General features: G+C 37.8%; 1 protein-coding gene across 3 annotated transcripts in view; it reads left to right on the forward strand.

Moving 5' to 3' along the window:
• The window catches only part of CACNA2D3 (calcium voltage-gated channel auxiliary subunit alpha2delta 3), a 385,648-nt gene that overhangs the window by 157,807 nt on the left and 205,387 nt on the right, over window positions 1-22,454 (forward strand). For all 3 annotated transcript variants that reach the window (XM_030956482.1, XM_030956483.1, XM_030956484.1), the window contains 3 exons: window positions 13,552-13,683; window positions 15,060-15,120; window positions 15,206-15,356. In XM_030956482.1, the coding sequence (XP_030812342.1) occupies window positions 13,552-13,683; window positions 15,060-15,120; window positions 15,206-15,356 (344 nt within the window). The remainder of the gene's footprint in view (window positions 1-13,551; window positions 13,684-15,059; window positions 15,121-15,205; window positions 15,357-22,454) is intronic.

Below are 22,454 nucleotides of genomic sequence, written 5' to 3' on the forward strand. Positions count from 1 at the left end.
TGAAAAAAATGATTAGTAATTTAAAGTTGGTATGGCTTCAAAATTTGATTTATTACTTTCTGAGATGACAGTAGTGTATTTAGAAGACTCTAGGAACGTGACATATAATTAAAAAGTAGCACTTGGAATGTGGGCCAAGCTTTCTGGCAACCATCCACGAGGAGCTTGGTGTTAGGATTGCCACTGGGGAGAGTAAGATTCTAGAATGGATTTATGTACACAAGGAAATGCTAAAAGAAGACTCAAAACTGATGTTGCAGATGTTGACAATGTATAAGAGAAAAACAGAGTAGCATTTTACCTTTTGTTAGCATGAGAACATAGGTAACCAAGATCCCATATTTGTCCAAAGTATGTGCTGTATCTGGGATGAAGAACCTACTCCAGTTTTTGATTTTTTTCTTAAATCTGTCACCTCATATTTACTCCTACTTGTGGACAGCAATGACATATTTTCTGCTATTGAGTTTTCACTCAGCAGTTTCTCCATGGAAGAGACTTATGAATACTTGGATAAATGTGGATTTCAGAGGAATGTAGATGCAAACCAAAGCCAAGGTGAAGGGCCAGTGTGTCTTGGTGACACAGTTCAAAATTATGGCACCTGTTGAAAAGCAAAGCCTAGAGCAGTACAGTACCAGAGGTGACACACAACAGGATCTCATCCACTTACAGTAGCTTTGCATAAAATCCAGGAAACACCAGGGGAAATCCATTGTCTTGGTATTAGCTGAAAACAGCTCCTGGATTTGAGAATTTGCAGTTGGTCTTTGTTTGTATGACAAGGTAGGCTTTATGTGTGTACAAAGGGGAAGAGCCCAGGTTCTCTTCTTTTCAATGATTCAAAAATATCAGGATGCAAGGACTTCTCCTTGCCTTTTAAATTCTATTTCTCAGTGCAACAGTTTCTTCACAGTAAGAAATTTAGAACTAAAGAGAGACTGTCATGCCTGAGAACTTTTCCATGTATAAAATTATTATTTTTTTCTAACCCCCCCTTATATTTCATAAAATCTCACAATATCTCTGCCTGTATTTGGCCCAAGATTGATATTTTGGACTAAAATATTACACACCCAAGGACAGCCTTTCTAAATGTTTTTAAAAATAAAAATGCCTTGTAGAATGAGCCTAGCTTGACTTTCCTCATTGGGTATTTTGACAGAAGGTAGGGTAAGGGTGAGCAAATGTGGCTCTATCTAGCAGCCCTGGACAGTATCTCTGAGATGTGGTGGAGGAGAGAGACATGTGCCAATAGAGGTAGATCGGAGAAAGGATAATTTCTTTGTTTGGATCAGATCAGATTCATCTTGAGAAGTATGTTTGACTTTGCCTTAAAAAAAAAAAAGAACAAAGTAAGACAATTTATCATGGCAATAGAAGGGAAGTAGGCATATGTAAGTTGATTTAAAGTAATGGGAGGTTTTACCTTTGTTGTCATTTCTAGTTTACTGAATATATAATCTTATTTTACTTGCTCAGTTTTATAATGGAGAAACACTTCCTAGGGGATAAACCTTCATCCCATTAATACAGCTGACAGTGAAATTAAGTGCATTCTACAGCTTTGCAAGACTTAGTTATCAGCTGAATTTTTTGTACTTATTAAAAGTCGTTGAGCAAAGAGTTCAAACTTAACTACTGGATAAAAACTGCAGATTTTTCAATTTTAAATACTCTTACTTATATTAAGTGTATTTTTGTTTTCATCACTAATGAATGTCTGAGGAAAAGACATATGTATAGAGACATAAATGAAAAAATATATATATCTATATGTGTATATCTGTATCTCCTGCGTGGTGGAGAATGGTGCAGTCTGTTCTCACACCAAAGGATGTTGACATATATGTGTGATTCACTGAAGTATTTCAGGAAATATTATGGACACAAGATAGTTTTGTGACCACAGTTCTGCATCAGAAGAATTTTAGTTTTAGCTGTAGTACAAGGTTAATGTCTCTTTTCCTGCCCATGCAGAGATAGTCAGATCACAGCTCTGCACTGCCTTTTGTTTGTACAGCACACTGATCACTTCTGAGAGTCAGGATGATATTGTAACCAGTATTTTAGTGCTTGCCTGTTTTCCCAGAGCTTGTTTCCAGTGAGATTCCATTGTATAGCCTGAGGCACAGCTTCTCCCTTTAAGCTCTGTGACTATTGAAGCATTTCAGAGCTGGCTCAGCAGTCTGGTCTCTTCAGCACAGCCCCAAGTGCCACCATCACACACAGCATTACATTTTCATGGTCCTGAAAATCAACTTCTGTGCTCTGTGTGGGGAGATGGAAGCCTTTCAGCTTGGGCTTTTTGCCCTTTACTCCTGGGAAAGTCCTGGGGTGAATATCACACAAGCTCTTAAATGCCATTCAGAGGTGCACACACAGCAGCACCATGCTCTGAAAAGACTCAGATCTGGAAGTTTTTCTTCCCAGGCTGATTTACAGTGATGTCAGTTCAAATTAGTTTGAACATGGAAACATCCACTCCTGCTGTGGAGCTTTGTGAAAAGAATTGATTACTGTCTTTGGAGTGCCCAAGGTGAAATGTTGATTGGTGTGTGGAAAAGTGAGATGCAGTGGGCAATGCACAAAAGGACCATATCAACTTGTGAAGTCTGCAATAATTATCTTTCATCCATGCCTTTTTGGTACCTTTCTTCTTTCCCCCACTGCTCCAGCTGAATTGAAGTACCAGTGTCTGGGCATGTGCAGAGGGTAATTCACCTGCATTTTCTCTTTTTAGAAACCTGATATCAATAACTGCCTCACTTAAAAGGCATTAGGCTCTGCTTCAGGGAGGATCTGTGCTCTCTGCATCGAGAAGAAAATATGTTAGAATCAATTAGGGAATCTAATAATGATATGTCAAAATAAGGCATAAAATTTCCCCAAAAGTGTTGGGTCTGGAAAGTTACTCACCAGCTTTCATTATGCTAGACAAAGAGGTTTATACTAATGAGCAATGTTTCAGTTTTTTCTCATATGAACACATGTTAAACTCAGGAAGTTAGGTGAACATTTAGCCCAGTGCTTACACTGATTTCTTTTTAATGTTGACATGATTTATACTGAATACATTTCTCAGCATTTACCTACAACTCTTTCTGACATTTCATCATGTCTACCACTATAAAAGAGTGAATTTTTACATCATCTTGCATTCATAGTACTGCCATGTGATTTAGAATTATATTTTGAGTTCACTGTCATGTTTTTGTGAATTTAATAATGAAATTTTTATTCCCTACCATAAAGTATTTGAGAGGGGAGGAGTCTTAATAAAAGTTTGCTCTTTCCTACCCCTGACATTAGACTGTGCTCTGTGAATTCTGCTAGTTGCAGTTTTGACACTAGGGAGGATTTTTCTTATCAGATTGGTGAATACCTATCCGCAGCCCAGTGGTTGGTTAGTTTATAAAATCTCTGCTATCATAAACTGCCAGGTGTCTCAGTAAATTACTCCTGCATTTTGACATTTTCAGGCCTGGTTTTCTGTTAAGTTAGGAAATACACATATGTTACAGGAAAGAGAACAGTTTGTGCATGATCAGGTGAAAATTATTTGCTCCAAATCCTTTCTTCAGTTGAGATTAAAAGAAGAAAAAAAAACAACCAAACAAAACAAAGCCCAAAAGAAAAATATTCCACGGGATTATAGATTGCCAGGTATTTATCCTGATATTTAGATAATGAAGTAGAAGCCTCAGTGCTTCTACTGCTTTGTCTTTAGTGGCACAGTAGACAGAATCAAGACAGAAAATAAAATTTGATGATCAATTATACAGTCTGAAGTTAATCTGCTGCTTTGAAAACTAAAAGCAATAATATAAATTTTAACTTAGAGAAAAGTCTGTCTTAACTGCCTTCCGTCTGTTTTTCTCATCCTGATACTGTGATAGAGCTGCAGTTGTGGAGTTTTTGAAGTACAGGAAGCAATTTTATCAGTGCTTTCCATAACTGCAGAGTTTTTCACTGATGGATGCTGAAGTCCATGAATATTTTCAAGCGTTTCTGTCAACAGGAGATATGGTTTATGTCAACTCAACTAACAAACATAAGACACACAATATGGTGCTGCTGAGAGTCTCAAACTGTGTAAACCAAGCTGTAAAATCCATTTTAATCCATCCAGTTTTTTTAAAATTGGTTCATGACTGTAAAATACACTTAAAGTTCAATAATAAGTAAAAAGATAAAGAAGTCTTCATTAATAATAGTCTAAATTTGTTTGTCCTTAAATTAATACCACACTAGTACTAATTCCATGTCAATGGATTTGGAATACATTCAAATATTTACAACCATTTTGACTCTGTAACCATTATCACTCTGTGTAAGAATGGATTTATAAAAATAAGTGATTAAAAAGTATCTTACAGCTCTTAAGGTGTATTTGGACTTCACTTATTTTGAGGACAAGATGACTATAAATAATTTCCTATGGATTTAAATTCAATTCCTATAATTGCTCGCATCTTCATAATTCAATTCCTTTCCATGGGTTTTTTTACAAGGTTGCAATACTGTTTTGCACAAAGAGGCTGTATCTCTTTGTCTTACAGCTTTGCTCATCACATGATTCCTTGCAGCACATGTGCACTGTCTTTTGTGCCTCCCTTTGTCTCTGTCATCTATCATTTCACTGGCTGTTGAAAGTATAGATTTTATCATGTGACTTAAACCTTTGTTTAAAAGCTTTCTGTTAGGATTATTGTTATTACTGCTGTGGAAAGTTTGCAATCAATTATTTGTGTGCTCTTTTATTGTTTTGTGGATTGACTGTGGAGTAGTTTGGGTTGGAAGAGATCTTTATGGGTCATCTACTCCAATTCCCCTGCAAAGAGCAGGGACATCTTCACTTTGATTGTGGTGCTCAGAGCCTGACCTGGAGTGTTTGCAGGGGGGGGACATCAACCAACTCTGGGTGACCTGTTCCAATGCCTCACCAACTTCACAGTAAACAATTTCTTCCTTATATCTACTCTGAATCTACCATCTTTTAATTAAAAACCTTTATATCTTATTCTATTGCAAGATATTTTCTCCCAATTGTTTCCATCCTTTGCCTCTTTCTACCTTTATAATCACCAATATTTTTAAAATTACTTATAAACAATATGAATAGAAGACAACTGTGAATAATTCTGACCTCAGTGTCTTTCATAGAAAAGATATCAGGTGTAGCCTGTGTTTTTCTGCTTACCTTTTTTATATTTTCTTGAATGCTGAAAACATTGCAAGAGGACATCTTTGCCTCAGATTTCACAAATATTATTTAAGTTTTGCTTGAACAATTTAGAGACTGGTAAAGAATATTACCTGTGTCAAATGGCATTTCCATTGCATGATGCTCACTGCATGTTAAAAAATGAGTTTATGCTCTACAAGTCAATAAATGCAGACTCTAATCAAAAGTTTTGCTTGCATAGGAAAAAAAATCTGCTGCATGTAATAGTGCCTTCTCTAAAAGATATTGAAATGTGATGAACCACAACCATTTTTTGATTAAGTAAGGTTTTTTCAATTTGATACTTAAAAAGAGCTATGAATATCATTCAGTCATACTTTCCTATCAATGCCTCCCAACTGGCTGCCAAAATTGAGATTACCTCTTTTCTAGAATATTAGACCCAAAAAAAATAATTTCTCAAGTGGTGCAGAAAGATTATAATCTGCAGCTAGCACATATGCAAAACCATCTTCCTGTAAGGTGTGAAATTAAGAAATAAAATCTTGTCTGTCACTGTTGTATATGATTTTACGGACCTTGCTTCTGAACATTCAACATCCTGGAGCTGTTATTTAAATACTCATGGTAGCATACTGTCCTGGACCACTGTATTTATGTTTTGAAATCCTTCCCCTCGTTTGTTTGTCTTCACATTTTAAGGTCTCTAGGACTGTGTTTTCACTGTCTTCCTAACACTGGGCATTGTTTAATTTAAAAGGAGCTTTCTTAGTCCAACAGATTTAATCAAGGTTGCAGAGAATGTCTTATCTTCCCATATTTCTTTAACTCTTCTTGCCTGTTGGACAGAGATGCACAGACTTCTCTGCTGCTTCCATCTGGTTTTGCTTAAATTCTGCCTCAAATATGATTCCCAGAATTTACTCAGGCTGCTGCTTTGTTCTTGAAAAGGGCTTTAGCTTCACAGATTTTTTTTTTTAGTTTTTTTTCCTCTCAAACCTCTGTCTTTAACAGCAAGCCTTTTGGAAATGTTGGCATGGCCATGCAAGATGTGTCCTATGCTTTATCTTTGCTGTGTTCTAGTCTGTCTCTGGCTGTGGATCTAATCTGTGTGTTTCTAATACATCCTCATCACCATGGCAACCAGATGTCAGATCCAGGCTACATGGAAACGTGAAGTATTTCCTCTAGAAAGCCCTGCTCTCCGCCTCTCCTGATCCAGCAGCTGTTGCTTAGTTACTCTGAGCTGGGCTTTGCCTTTTGACAAATGTGAGCCAGGGAATGTTTGTCACTGAACACTATCTCAGGTACTGTATTAAGAGGCTTTTTGACCTGACGTGCCTCTGTCAATCATGATGCCACCCCTACTTCCTTGTTGCTTTTAAGGACAAGAAAGTGACAATAATCCTGGGGTTTTGAAAACTTTAGGAGTGAATATGCATTAATTAAATGGTTGTCTGGCAAAGTAAAAACTGTAACTTTACTATCTAGTGAAGAAGATTGACATTTGACAAGGAATAATGATAGTTTATCTAAATATACATATTCATTTTGTCTACTGTTTTAGAATACTGTAATAATCTGTTTCTCCATGCTGCTACATTACACAGACCCTTTGATTTTTCCAGGGTATGTGTTGTGTGAAGAAGAAGGCGGCTTGCTCTTCTGGTTAAGCATTAGTATGCTTGGCTAGAATATAAACTGTTTCAAAATATTGTTTGGCTAAAAATGTACAAAGACATTTTTACACTATCCTTTGTTTATTTAGGTGTCTCGCAGCTTTTATTTGGCACATTCCTGAAGGAGTAAATAGTGTTTAAGAATACATAATGGATTTTGTAATGTACTCATCCCAAGATACTTTTGTACATCTGCTCAGTGTTTTTATTACTATCTTCAGAGGCTTTATAACCAGCTGAACATTTTCATATCTTGTATGAGTAAAGCTTCCATTTTTACTCAAATTGTGCAGACAGTCTTTAGGTCAAGGAGGCGTTACACAGGCACTTCCATTTTACTCAAATTGTGCAGACAGTCTTTAGGTCAAGGAGGCGTTACACAGGCACTTCCATTTTACTCAAATTGTGCAAACAGTCTTTGGGGCAAGGATTATAAAAGCACAAGAGAAGTAAGGGCCTGTTGATTTGAGAGGATAAGAGATGGTGATTTGCCACGGTAGTAGATAAGTGTGCTGTTAAATCCAATAATGGCACATTCGTACTCTGTTGGTGCTCCCAGGAATGGAGCAGTAGAGGTTTAATTTGTTATAGCCCACTGCAACTGGGACGCATTTTACCTGCTAAAACATTTCTCTCTAAAGGTTTTCATGCCTCCATTTGCTGTATGCAAGAAGCATGATGTGTTGATAAACACAGGATGACTTTGGAACCTCCTTCAAAGCATTACTTGCTGGTCCCAGCTGCACTGTGCTGTGCCGTGAAGTCAGCCTGCTCCTGGAACTCTGTGTCTCTGAATATCTGTGCAATAGGAATGGGAGATTTTTGTGAAGTGCTAGTAAGCAGGTTTGCATGGTCTTGTGTTTCAAATGGCTTTTGTAAAGACTGGTGGATGGATCTGTCCCCAAGAAATTTCCGTAAGGATGACTTTTATTTCCAAGGCTGTGCCTTGCCTTTGTCATTCATCACTTTGACAATAGCTCTGAATAAAATTGTCCCTTTTGGTATGTTGTGCATTAAATACTTTACAGCACAGTTGGCTGGATTCAGCAGCAGTCACATTTGCTTTCTTTTCCCCTGCTTTGCTGTGTGTTCCACTGGCTTCCTCTATTGCTTGTTGTGACACTTTTCTGGTCTGCCACTTACCAGAGGTTTGAATTTCCTGGCTGCTGATAGCCACTCTTCCATCAGACTGTGCAGAAATTTCTGCTTGCCGTGTGTTAGAACTGGCTCCTTTTTTTTGCAGTATTCACGACTAATTTTGCTTCTGTGACAAAAATGCAATGGATATAAGGCCTCTGTTCAATTTGCTTAATTCCTGCGTTCTGAAAATTTCTTTTCTCTTTTCCACTTGGAAAACAATTTCTCTCAGAGGTTTTCCATGTTGTTCAACCTTTCTCTTTACATCATGGCATCTTATAGTTCTGTGATATTTTCTTACTATCCTTTCATTTTTCACAGTCCTCAATTTGTATAATGCAGAAGTGTGGAAACGAGTATGTTTCACTGAAAATACAGAAATATCCATCTGCAGTAACATGAATTAATTCATCTGTCAGGATGACTAGCTTTTGGCTTTAGCTCTCAGCTCAAAGCAATTGCTGGGTGGGCAATCCCATCTGTTAGGGGCATGGTAGAGACAGGTCTAACTGCCCCATATACCTGGCTCCTGGGACAACAGCTCTCGTAAAGCAGCATCTTTCTATTTTGTCCTGGGATGCCCTTGACTTCTGCTCTGAGTTTCTCCTTTAATTTAAAAGAGAAATTAATGTTCTGTTTTCATAGCTGGTGCCTATATGCTGTTTCCAGAGCTTTGCTCTAACCTGCCCACTGATCAGCCCCCACACTGTTTGCTTTTAGCTGTTACATCTGAGAAGTTAAGCAAAGTCCAGGCAGGCCAGCATCAAATGGATGAAATGGGCTCAAATTGCCACTGATTTGCTGCAGGACATTTTCTGTAACTCTTGAGAAGGAAGCTCTTAGGAGACAGAAATTAATCTGTATCCCAGAATGCTGTTAGTGAGGAGTTTGCAGCTGTAATTCTGGCTTTCAAATGTGCTAAAGTTGAATCTCAGTCCATCTCATAATTAAAAAAAAAATTAAAAACCTCTCCCCCCAAACAAGAAAAGAACACTGTCCCCCTCACACTATAAAACAATACAAAACATCACCTAAATGCACTCATGAAGCTCAGCATAAAAATAAACACATCTGGCCATACTCCAGTTCTTCTGCTGCCACTTCAAAGGAGGAGGGTGAAGTTATTAGGGCAATGTTGGAAGATGAAGGCACCAAATGCCAACTGCTATGCCTTTATGCAGTCACGTACTGGAAGCCTTTAGCATCCCATATTCCTGCAAGAAGGGAATGTGATTTCTGACATTGGTGAACAGTTCCCAGCACATGAAGCAAAATGGACAAACACCTTCTTTTATGTCTACAGATGGCCAGATGCTTTGATCTGTGAGCTGATGCATCCACATTACCCTGGAGTCAGAGAGAGGGGAAGAGAGAGAAAAAAGTGAAGGCAGTTGCCAAAACTGGCATCCAGCCCCAGCTCTTGAGTCTGCTGGACCACCCTGAAAAGCATTCATATTAGTGTTGAGTAGTGTAATTATTAGATTGTTGGTAGATGTCCCAGCAAAGTATGTGATTTTGTTATTCTTTAAAATATGACCAGACTAAATATGTTGTCAATGTCATAAAAACTAAGCTAATATTGTTGCTCTCTCTGAGCCAGAAATGTGCAGGATTTTGCATTCCTTTTCCAGTGCTTGGGCCCTTAGGCTGTGCTTGTACTGCTCTGTGGTAGGACAGAGCTGCTCTGCAGTTTAGGAGTGCTGCTGAGGCTGTCAGATACTACAGGAGGGAAGATCATTTCCAATGCCAGCATCTCTGACAGCTTTCCAGAAAAAAGTAATGATTATAACAAAAAAGGAATAGCATAGGGAGAAAAGACTAAGGATCATTAGAAACTTGTCTTTTCTTAAGGATAAAGCAGAATATGGCAAGAAAGAGAACTTTCTTCATAGTTACTGAGTTCCTCAGTGGTTTCCCTTATTTTCTGCATGCTGCAATAATTGAAATGCAGAATGGATTGTGTAGGTATTAGTTTTGTTCTATAGACTTCGTATACTCTGGATCCTGTGAACATTAAAAAAAGTCACTGCCTTTGGTTGTTGCACATCTTTTAGCCTGTGCCCCTTCCTTGCCTTTGTTCAGTCTTTTTCAGGCCAGCAGGATCTGTGACAGTCCCTTAATTGCTACATGCATTTGTACTGTTCTTAGGCAATCTCATTTCAGTTTCCTGTCACTGTACTTATTTTCCTGGAGGTTGGATTTATGTTAAATGTCAGTAAAAACAGGTAACATCTACACAAACAATGGTGGAGCAAAATCCCATATAATTGCAAACCAGCTCGTCTAAAAGACACGGGAAAGGGAATATTTTATTGTATTTTATCTGCCAGGAAGCAAAAGCAGAAATCATATTTCAAGAACTGTGGTGAAAGCTATTTCCATTTATTATCTTTGAGCCCCATAACATCACATTGATGATTTTGCATTTATACTAAGTTTTATCTTTTTTTTTTTCCTCACCAAACTTCTGAATATTCTCACAGATTAATTTACTACCACTGACATTTAACTATCTGGGGGATGCACATGATGCTCACCAGTAATTGAAAAACTTAAGAATACTGTTTGAATGAAGTACTGGGGGAATTTAAACAGTTTAGTGCAATTACTAAAATTGGAAATTGCCCAGAACAAGTTTAACATACAGGTTATTAGATGATGATTTAAGGAGACATATGGTCAGAAATGCAGCTGTGTTTGGGATGGTGCACGTGGACAGAGATGCCCCCACGTAGCAGGGTTACAAAGTTCAGAACAAAGAGATCCAGTGTGAAATCCCTGCGCCTGAAGGTGCAGCAGCCAGCAGAGACTCATGACTTCCAGGTCTGCTGTTTTTGTTCTGTGCCTACATTTGTCCCTACACCACTTTTCCTTGTATCACAAAGAAAAAAAAAACATGATTGTAGCCCTATTTGCTTCTTTTATTGAAGTGATTGGTGCCTAAAATGTAACTTGATATATTGCAAAGCGAACAGCCAGCATAAGACATGCAGGGTGTGGGAAGGCAGGGAATTATAACCAGCTTTCATTTTGAAGGAATACAGTGAGCATAGGTCACATTTTAATTGTGCCTTCTTATTTAAAATGCCTGCTTTATGCTCCTTCCAGCTAAAAAAGTAAGTCTATTAGTTTCAGAGTCACTGGATTAATGTTCAGGAGTTGGATGATGAGTGTGATCAGCCTAATGCAGAAATATGGACTCCATGAGGCTTGTTCAGGGAAAATTTCCTGATTTTTATTTCCATGGAGTTCTCTAATCTGTAATACAGATATATAAACATGTTAAGTGGCTCTTCATGGCTGGTCTAAAAAAAGTAATCTAAAATATCCATGGATATTTCAATATGATTTTTAAAAAGAGATTTATATCTGTATTTTGTATATACAATTATATTTTTTATATGCTACTGGAAAGACTTCGGTTGAGAACTTAAGAGGTAAATGACTAACGTGCCACAACTTTATGGAATTGGAGTGCTTATAGAATTCAAAGAAAATTGTCATTGGGTTGGTAGGCAGAGGATTCTGCTCATGGATGACATTAGAGCTCTGATTTATTAGGAAAGGACATAAAAAATTAGGCCCTGAAGAATCCAGGATAGGAGACATCCAATTAATTGATAAAACTGTACAATACCAAGGTACAATGAGCAATCTTGGAATGACATCCAAACATAAGTTTCTAAGAAACACTGCAGGTTATTTTAAATATAAATTAATATAGAATTATTCTGTTTGATTTGTTTGGCTTTTCACTAATCCTGATGACTGCAGGGTATATGAAGAGCCTATAGCCCTCTAGAGGCTTGAGAAATGGTGTCTTGTCTTTTCCTTTAAACAGACTTTTCTAGCAACACCCGGAAAAGTAAAAGAACAAAACCCACACCCAACCCTGTGACCTTGGTTGCTCTTTTCAAAGATGAATTAAACTTATTGCCTTATCTCAGGACTGTGATGCTGAGTCAACAGTGCCACTGCAATCTTCAGTGATTTGGATACTCCATTATTCATGAAGTATAGGAGCAGAATCAGAATATCAGTGTTTGAACTGGTCTGGGAAATTCCTGTGGGCTGAGGAATAGAATTCTCATTTTAGTACTTCACATTTCAGGTAATGTCTAAATGTTGAACAATGGGCTGATATTTTGGGATGCTGAAATAGGAGCATAGTTTTGCAAACCAATGGTAGATCTCAGTCTTGAGAGCTGATTTGCAATGTTTTGGTCACAGCTCATTATTGGGGTAACTACAGATTGGGAAACCAGTGGACAATGGAGGTTTTGCCAGCTAGGCAGGACTGAAGTCAGTGCCCTTGGACCAGTGACATCAGTTTGTTTGACATGTGTCTGGTGTGGTTGATTTTCAGTGCATATGTCACCTTCTAGAGAAACAAGTCACTGCACTCCATGTGTTTTAAAAATAAGATCTGTTTTGTTGACCTTGCTTTTTCAGCATGTCTTCTATATAAACCTAAATATTTAGGTGAAAGCAACATGCAAAGTTGTGTAGCTGAGACATTTCCATTTTTCTGCTGTTTTTTCTTGATGAATGCAGGGGAAGATAACAATTTGCCTTTTTTCCACTCCATTAAAATCACATTTGAAGCAGTCTTCTGAAATCAGTACAGTGACATTATTTTGCAAGCTAATGGCTGCTTTATTTCTAATACTTGAGCAAATGTTACTGTGTATTCATGTATGCACACTTTTGCAAATTAAATAATGCATCTGTCATTTTAGTTCTGTATTTTTCCTTTCTATTCTGCTGACTTCACATAAGATTGAGCTGGGAATATCCTGTATCTTAATTGTTTCTCACCTTTCAAAATTCACAGTTTGAAATCCAGTAACTTTCTAAGACACGTTCATTGATTTCTCATTTCCCACTATTGAACCAAATCTGCAGCTTAAAGACACACTTGGGCAGCCTGGGGTCTTAGGGATTGATGGATGGGGATGTCTCAAACAGAACAGTTTCAGCATCAAGGATTTGCTTTGTAGTTCCCGTTCTATGGAAATAAAAACTAATTGGGTAATTGTTGTGGAATGTGGGTTCAGTGTTTTCCAAATAACAACTAGTGGTATTTGTTATGAGATGTGTTTTTATGCATATTCAAGTGCAAAATAAAAGGTATTTCACTTTCTGTTCCAACATGAAAACTTTCAAACATTACCAAATTTAATGTTTAAAAAAGTAAAGTGTTGCCATGAGACATTCCATGAATTTAGGGGAGGTACATTGAGTAAATAATCTAAATTAGATGGAGTTATTTATGTTCTCCAGAACAAGCATGTGGTGCTACAGGATAGATACTCTAAAGAGCATTTTAACTTATATAAAAAATAATACCAGGTTTCTCTGTTCTGTTCTTTGAGTGAATTATTTATTTTGGATCATTTATTTGACAAAGGAAATTAAAACCGTTTTGCAACAGTTTTCAGTCAATAGACTTTTGGGTATTGAGTAAGCTGAAGATGGTAGAGTTTATAGGATTCCACTTAACAAAATCATTTTTCATTGTGTGTGTGTTCTTTATTTTTCTTCCAGATCCAGCCATTGTAAATGGAGTTTATTGGTCAGAATCTTTAAATAAGGTGTTTGTTGATAACTTTGATCGTGACCCTTCTCTCATCTGGCAGTACTTTGGAAGTGCAAAAGGATTTTTCAGGCAATATCCAGGTAGGAAGAAGAGAAGTCCTTAAAATACAGTAAAGAATTCCATGGCTGCATTAAGTATTGTCACAAATTCTGACTGCCACAGATACTTGAAGGTTTGATTTTACTTCATCTAGTTCTTGGAGAGAATTCTAATCAACATTTTGAAAATTTTGATGTTTTTTTCTACCAGTTTATATTTGGAGGTGAAACCCTCATGATAACTCATGTACTTATAAAAATTTCTATTCAGATAGAATATACAGATGTGAAAAATAGCTTCTAAATAGGCTGTGAGAAGGAGAGCAAAAGGATTAGAGCCTTCATATAGTACTAAGGTTGAGTTCTCTGCTCTATCAATGCACACAGTAAGACTTCATCATTATTTGTTTTATTTTTAAACTTCCACTTAACCTGGCAGATTTACATTCAAAAATTTTAAAAACTTGTTTAAAGGTTTATTTTCACACCATTTGTAATAAAATGCAATCACATCGCTTGTATTATTTTTATAGAAATAGGTTAAAACCTATATTGTTGCCTATTAAGTTTTATGTTTAATCCTGTACAAAATTTACCACATTATAATAAACTATGAGGTTAAATAAACTGATTCTCAGCTTCTGTAACTTAGAATCAGGCTCACAGTGGACATTGTTCCTTTGGCTAATGTGGTTTAGCAACCCATGTTTCTCTAAGTCTTGAGTTTAAGCAAGTTCACTATACATCTGTATGTCTGAAAGTGGCTGAGAGTAATGGCTACTACACCTGTGTTAGTTTTAGGTTATATTTCAGTTCCCAAGCTCCATGATATTTCAAATATTAGTCCTTATTTCCAAGGCTATTTCTTGTTTTGTGCAAGAAAATGAGTGCAAAAAGCAGGAAGAGTTCCCCTGACATTTTTTTCCCTTGGAGATTTTTTTATCATATTTCTTCTGACCCACAACCAGGAGATGTTACGCTCTTCAGAGTGATGTGAGTGGAAATTCAGAGTATGACCCGTGAGTGAAGCAGGCAGTGTAAGGGCAGCTGCTGGAGCCAGCCATGGGTCAGAAGTGCTCAAGGTCTGGAAAGGACTTGGCAAGATGTGATAAAACTTGCCAGCACCAAAGACCAAGAATGGCAAGAATTTTGTGAAAATAGTGCAGTGAACATTGTAGACCTGAAGAGCTTTCACTTTACAGTAGGCTAAAAAGGAGTGAGGAAAAAAAATTATTTCTGATTGCCCTATTTTAGGAACTTTTCTTCCCCCCAGTATTTCCTATGATATGATGGCAGTGCCTGTTAGATTAAAGTATGAAACTCCATTAACTGCCACTTAGACCCAATACCAGAGATAGGTTTTCCACAGGTACCGTGAAAATTTAATTTAATATTTTTTCCTCTATTTTTTTAAACAGGGATTAAATGGGAACCTGATGAGAATGGAGTCATTGCATTTGACTGCAGAAACAGAAAGTGGTAGGCAATTGATGACTGCCAGTGTTCAAGAAATTTGAAATAATAAAAGTTCAGTATTTAAAAGAAGTTTTGTCTTTCATCTCAGGTATATCCAGGCAGCAACTTCTCCAAAAGATGTGGTAATTCTAGTGGATGTCAGTGGCAGTATGAAAGGGCTTCGCCTGACTATTGCCAAACAGACAGTTTCATCTATTTTGGATACCCTTGGAGATGATGACTTCTTCAATATAATTGCTGTGAGTGTCTCAGGATTTTTTTTTAATACTGTTTTTCTTCCATCATTTCTAGCTATCTGTCATGTTTTACTTCACTCAAGCCACTTGAAAAATGTTGCAGACAGGTGATGGCTGACAGCTGAACCTACTGGACAGAAACATTTGTTTTTTCAGAATGGGATTCTTTAAGCATCAGAGAATTTGGGCTGTTTGTCCGTCACTTGCAATTTGAATGCCCTCAAAGAAGTAGTCTTCAGTCTGGGATTGCAAAGCATAGTTATATATATTTTTTTTAGTTTGCTTGAACTTTGTATATTACCTTAACTTTTAACTTCAGGGTGTGTCTGCCTTCCCCCTGCTTTTCCCCCTCAGCTTTGGCAATACAGTGCAAAATGCAAAATGGGTAAAATGTAAGCATTAATAGATTCAGATTTTAGCTTTTTCTAAGGCTTGCATGGCATGATAAAATGCCAGCATAACTCCTCAATGTTCATGTTCTGGTCTGAAATGTGTGTTTGTGTAAATTGTGTAGAGGGGCTGCTGGTGTTTACCAGCAGTGAGAAATCAGATCCTCACTAGCTCCTCTTGTGTACAAGTGAGTTTTCCATGGTACAGGTACAAGTTTTAAAGCTGTGACAAGAGGCTGGTTTTACTGTACTCAAGAGTAATGGGATTAATCTTGTGGGTAAGGATGACTTCAACAAATCCAAAACTGGCATCAGAACTATGATTTGCAAGGGAGGGAAGGGAGGAGGAATTGGTTGTTACATAAATTTTCTTTTGCTGATATTCTCTTGCTAATACTTTGTAAAAAAGGGTTTTCTCTAATTTGTAAATGTCTTTAACTTCTTGAATATAAGGAAGATTTTGGCCTTTTTGTTTTCTTGCACAAGTCCTTTGTGTACTAAATTAAATGACCTCAGAGACACAAGTGTAAATCTGAGATTGTACAGAAAAATTGAGATGGTACAGAAAATGAAGTATATGTGCATGAAGTATATGTACATATACAGTATTTTTAACACATAGCCAGCAGTTCAGACTGTCATATTAATCTCTTTGCATGATAATTGCATAATTAGCAGAAACTCATGTTGTATAAAGATATAATTACATACTTTATCAAAAAAAGAATTACTGTCCTTTAAAAAATGTGATTAACTGTAATCTAAATAATTTCTGTAAGTTAAAAGAATGTTTCAACTAGAGTAATTATGAAAATGCCTGACCAGCCATTTTTTGGTGTATGATCTGTGTTTATCAGTAGTTGGTAACAGTTACTGTGAATTATGTAGGAAGAAAAAAGAAAAGTTTTTTTTTAGGGAAAATTTTTCTTTGGGAAAATCAAAAGGCTCATCTATTAAAAAAAAAAAAGTAAAAACACATGTAACTTGAATCTAAACCAATTATTTTTGCCTAAGTAGTACAGTGGAAATATTGTGCAAATACTTTTTAAAAAAGCAAGTATGAAAAAGCTAATCATCACTTTTTCCAAGTTAAAGTTCATTTGCAAATGAACTGAGCTGTGTGTAAAACACCATGGAGTCACGGAATTTTTTACATAACTTATTGTCAAATTACCCAAGCTTCTCATCACTGACTTTGTGTTGAGAAAAGGAGAGAATCCCCCACCTGAGCCTCTCCTCCCAGCTGCCCAGGCTGAAATGGTGCCCAACCCCTCCGTGGGGCAGCCCCTTGGCTGCCCTTCAGCCTCTCCCCTCTCAGGGCGAGGTGTGAGCCAAGGGCGGCTTTCCAGCAGCAGCAGCTCTGTCACTGCAGCTTCTCACTGTCCCTCCTCACTGCCCCTTCCCTCTCCTTGCTGTCCCTTCAGCTGGGTCACCCCTGTCCCCCCCTCAGCCCGGCTCCCTCAGTGGTGTCCTCACCCTGCCATGGGTCACCCACAGCCCCCCGTGTCCAGCAGCACACCCCTTCCACCATGGCATTTTCCCATTTTCCCTTTTTCTGGAAACACATTTCCCATGTGTTTCCAGGTGTTTCCAGCTGCTGATGGCTCTTGCCAGCCCCCAGGCTGCTGTGCCTCCATGTGGGCTCCTTGCAGGGTCTCCAGGCACAGCTGGTGCTGGCTGTGAGGGCACAGGGCACTTTGTGGCCCTCTCCCACACTGCAGCCCTCCTGCCGTGCTTGGCTAGTATCAGCAATTCTGAATTTCTAGGAAGAAACCTAATTATTGTGCTAATTACAGCATTTGTCTGAGGTAATTTTTTTCTCTGTAGGTTTTCTCCTCTCTAGAACCTCTTTTAGGATGGATATGTGTGTATTTGTTTAAATAAGTAGAAACAGCAATGGAGAATGTGTTTTTATGCTAACAAGTTCAGCTGTTTAATTTCATTAGGAGGTTGATGTGCAAATATGAACCTGAAGGTGTTCATTGCATTGACAGAGGTACCACAGAAATGTGGGGGACCAAGGAGAGCATGACAGGAGTGATGGAGAGGGGGTAAAGAACTGTCCTGTCGCCTTGGGGTTCTGCAGGAAGAGTTTGTAGGGAGTTGTTTTATACTAAGTCATGGAATCATGGAATATGCTGAGTTAGAAGGGACCCATCAGCCACATCAAACCCATCTCCTGGCCCTGCACAGGACACCCCAACAATCCCACCATGTGCCTGAGAGCATTGTCCAAACATTCCTTGGACTCTGCCAGGCTTGGTGCTGTGACCCCACCCCTGGGGAGCCTATTCCACTCTCAATCACCCTCTGGGTGAAAAATCCTTCCCTGATATATAATCTAAACCTCCCTTAACTCAACTTCCTCTTGCTCTCTCACAAGGCAAATAAATAGCAATGTAAAAACCAAAAAAATTGCTTGAAAATAGAACAAACTAGCAAGAGAGACCTGTGCTGTGGAGAAGGAAGTGGGTCTTTCAGTGAAGAATGGCACAGGTAGGCTGGGCTGAACCATGAACTGCTTTCAAAACGTGCTGTGTGAAAGACACAGTGATGGGACCCAGCAAAGCCAGCCACTGTGATTTATGTTATCTGCAGAAATTGCTTCTGCGGCGTTTCTTTGACCAAGTGCCAGCAGGGCAAATGAAATTTGTCAAGAACAGCGATGTTCCAGTGATCAAAACACGAGACAACAAAGCCCACACAGGAGGCTGCTTGGTGTGAAAGCCCTGAAAATCCCATACAGCTTTTATCTACAGACAAATGTTTGAGGGAGATTGTATCTTACTCTTTGTAATTCAGGCATAGCCTGCTGATGTGACAGCAGTTTCATTTGAAGGTAGGATACACATATGTCAGTCCAAGAAATCCCCTCTGTAGGAGCAGATCCCCTCTGTCTCCAGAGCTGTCCAGCTGTGCAATGTGTGCAAAAATGGATCTGCTGTGCCCTGATGGTGGAGACTGAACCTTCACACAGCACAGAGCTGAGCCTTGCTCAGGCTGACCACTCTGAGCGGCCACTCCAGATCAGTGATCTGTGACATCCTGGGCATCTGGAACTCTTAGACAAATGGCCAAGTAGCCCCTCTCTCCCCAGCCCAAAATTTGAGGTGGAATAAGAGCTTTATTAGTGTGGGAAATCTGGACAAACTGTCTGCACTCACTGTATGAAGCAAAAGTTTGAACTTGAATGACCATGACTGTCAGGATGGCTTTATTAAGCACAGTGGTTAACAGAATGAATGCTTGCATGTATTTCTGCATACATATAGATAGATATAAATGTATATATATCAGAAAGCAGAATTCACTGCAGGTCTTTCCAGAAAATAAACATAAAAGGATAATGTTAAAGATCATTTTAGCTTTCATGGGTAGGTTGTTGCAATATCCATCTGAAATTGATGGACTAGATGATTGAATTGCAGAAAAAATTATTGAAGTACAAGAGCGATTTTTTGCTGCCTATGTTAAAATTTAAGGTCAGTTCACTGGTGCATGAACAGAGATATCTGCAGCAACAAGAGAAAAGGCATGTTTTTCCAATTCACTTTGAAGTATAATTCCAAGTCAAGCATTAAATTAACAACATTATCATAAAACGAGTACTAATTTTGTCAAATGCTGAAATATTTAGAATGCTTTTATACAAACTCTACACTGAATTAGCAAAATATTAACCGAGCCAAGAATGTTAAATTAACTTTACTGCTTTAGCCACACCCTTTTAGCAAAATTGATTAGAATAAAACTATTTTTTAATTCAAAGCACAGTAGTATAGCTCCCAGTATTAATATGTAGAATTTTCCAATATAAATAGTCTCTTTTTTTTTTATTCCTACAGAAGAGACCATGGATAAATTTACTTTTCAGCGTGCCTGTAGAGCTGATGTGTGAGCTGGCTAACAAAGAGAGGCAGCCAAAATGCACCTCCATGTGAAGTCTCCAAGCAGTGGCCTGTGCTTGTGTGCCATTTGTTTGGCACAGCAAACTACGGGAACACCAATTCCTTTGGTTCCTTTTCTGGATTGCCTTCTTAGGCTGGGCTGAATTGGATAGCTGAATATGCTTTAATATAATGCGAATCTTTTATCTGTGTATTGTTGCACAACAAAATGGAAATTTAATTTATTTCTGTGGACCTTGTACCAGGCAGTTTAAATGTGACAGAGAAGAAATATGGAAAATGCTAAGGAAGATGTATACTACTTGTGTAGGTGTGCTAAAACCATACATATATATATATATAATTTATAGAATGTGAATTGTATCTTATTATAGAATGTAGGCCCACAACTCTCTAAATAATTCTATGGTTTCTCTTAGTCCACATTTTAGCCTGCTTACATTTTTATGCCTATTGTGCACAGAAATAAGAAGAGGAACAAAATAATGTGAAGTAATAAGACAGATAACTATAACTATGTAAATAAAATAATAAATATCAGTGTAATTACATGTTTAAATTACAAGAGTAACGCAGGGTTTACAAAGAGGAGGTCAGAAAGGAAGGTAATTAATTTTTAGCTCCCTCCCTTCAGCAAAACCCAGGCTATTCCCAGCTATTGTCATGTGCAAAGATGTCACACACCATGGTATGGAGCACTGGGATGTGTAACACTCCCAATGTGAGAAAACACCATGATGCAAGAACTCCTGAAAAGCCAAATGCAGGCTTTCGCTGAGGTAAATTAACAAGACATCTTTACTGGGAATTGCTGGGGAAGTCAGCAGTTGTGAATCAGATCAGGAAGTTATTTCACTAAATATGAAATTTCAAATGTCAGAAGAAATGCAGGACTAAAGCCAAATTACTGATGAGGTAGTGAGGAGGTGGACAAGGGGTGAATTTCTTCACTTTTTTTACTTTAAAGATTTGGCACAATTAAAAGAAAGGCATCACCAATATTGCTATAAAATACCCTACGACAAGGGCAAAGAAATCAGATATATGCTAGGAAGCAGAAGTTCGGTGTTTTACTAGAAAGTTGCAGCTGTACTAAGGATCTTATCAAGCAGATATGCAAGTTTAAGTAGCAAACACTGCTTGAATGCAGCGTTTCAATGTTATTGTTTCAATTGTTATTGTTTCAGTGATGCATTTTACATCAGGAGTCCAGTTTTTGTGGATTTAGGCAGATGCTCTCTGGGGAATTTCATTAGGAACTGAAAGAGTTCTATCCAGTGAATTTTTCAATCTCTTGATATTTGAGATTTTTAAAAATTATTAGCAAGTGTATCCAATTAGTAAAAAGATAAAAATGTAAATAGATCATTTAAATGCACCTTGCAAGAATTCTAACCTTAAGAAACTTCTACACTTTTTATATAAAGATTTTTCTTAGTGTGCTTTCATTTATACCTGTACAGTGGATGCACAACACAGAGAACACTTCCAAGTTATGCTTGTTATCTTAGAATACCAATCCATAATATATATATTATATACATACAAATATATATATATATATATATGATATATATACTCAAAAAAGTTGTTAAATCTTATAGAAACCTAGTGGACAGAAACTGCAACTATTTATATGCAAGGCTTGATAGAATAGGAAGTTGTTTCATTTATTTGCTGGTGGTTATAGACATTTAAATGAAAAAAAAAAAGTGGTGTTGCTACAAAATTAGGAAACTTTGAGTTTCTTACATGCAAGTGTTTGAGCCTTTAGCATTTTATTGCACGTTGGCCAGTTGCAGACACTGTGCCTGGTATGATATAAAGATAAATATGTATGTTCTTGTAGTTTCCAATGACAGCTAGAGATAAAACTAAGGCTGAACTGGAAAGTATCTTCATTAAAGAACATATTGAGGAAAAACCTGTGTATGGCCAGAAAAAAGCTTGGGAGTAGGGCTGGTGTACCAGAGTGTCACAGATTTTCAGTATCTTATTTTTTATGATAGAATGGAGTATGGTCTTGACTTTGGATTATAATAAGAGATGGTGTGTAGATTTGGCATTATTATTTTGCAATGACCCTCAGGAGATAGATTGGAAAGCAGTCTGAAGAAACTACAGGGGAAAGTACATCATCTATCAGATCAATAAAGTGTTATAAGGCTGAGATGCACATGGGACACTCTCAGTGACTCTGAACTGTTCTAGAGGCCTTTGCCTTTTACTTTGTATTACCTATGGAACAATAGAGAAGTCCATACACTCTCACACATTGAAATAACATTGATGGCAATAAAACAATTAGGAAGCATGCAGATCTGCTGCAGAAATTATGTGTATCTATCATTAAAGTATTTTTTGCTTATTTCTATATAACCAGTTCCTATGGTGATGCTGATATACATCATCTGAATATCCAGCAATAGCAAGTTACTCTGGGTTTATATTCCCTTATAGCTGAGGGCTGAGTCTGGCACAGTGCCTCCATGCAGTTCACATTAAACACTCTTCCCTGTGCAGGAGTAATTATGTGGTGATGAATGTGGTGAGCAGAGCAGTGCTGGAGTGAATGGTGACGACAGGTGTCCAAAGCGGATCCGGTTCCAGGGTCTGTGCTGCAGAGAGCAGTGGTGTTAAGCTGAAGGGAGTGGAACAAACATGGAGCTACAGGCAGAGAGAGACAGTGAGAATTCACAGTGGCAGAGACCCCTTTTTGTTAGGAGTCAGTCATTGGAGGACTCTCTTTATTCCCACTGAGGTGGAGAAAGAAGGGAGAAAATGCTCACATTAATCTAATGAAA

This window comes from Camarhynchus parvulus, chromosome 12 (genome assembly GCF_901933205.1).
Source record: "Camarhynchus parvulus chromosome 12, STF_HiC, whole genome shotgun sequence".
NCBI lineage: Eukaryota > Metazoa > Chordata > Aves > Passeriformes > Thraupidae > Camarhynchus > Camarhynchus parvulus.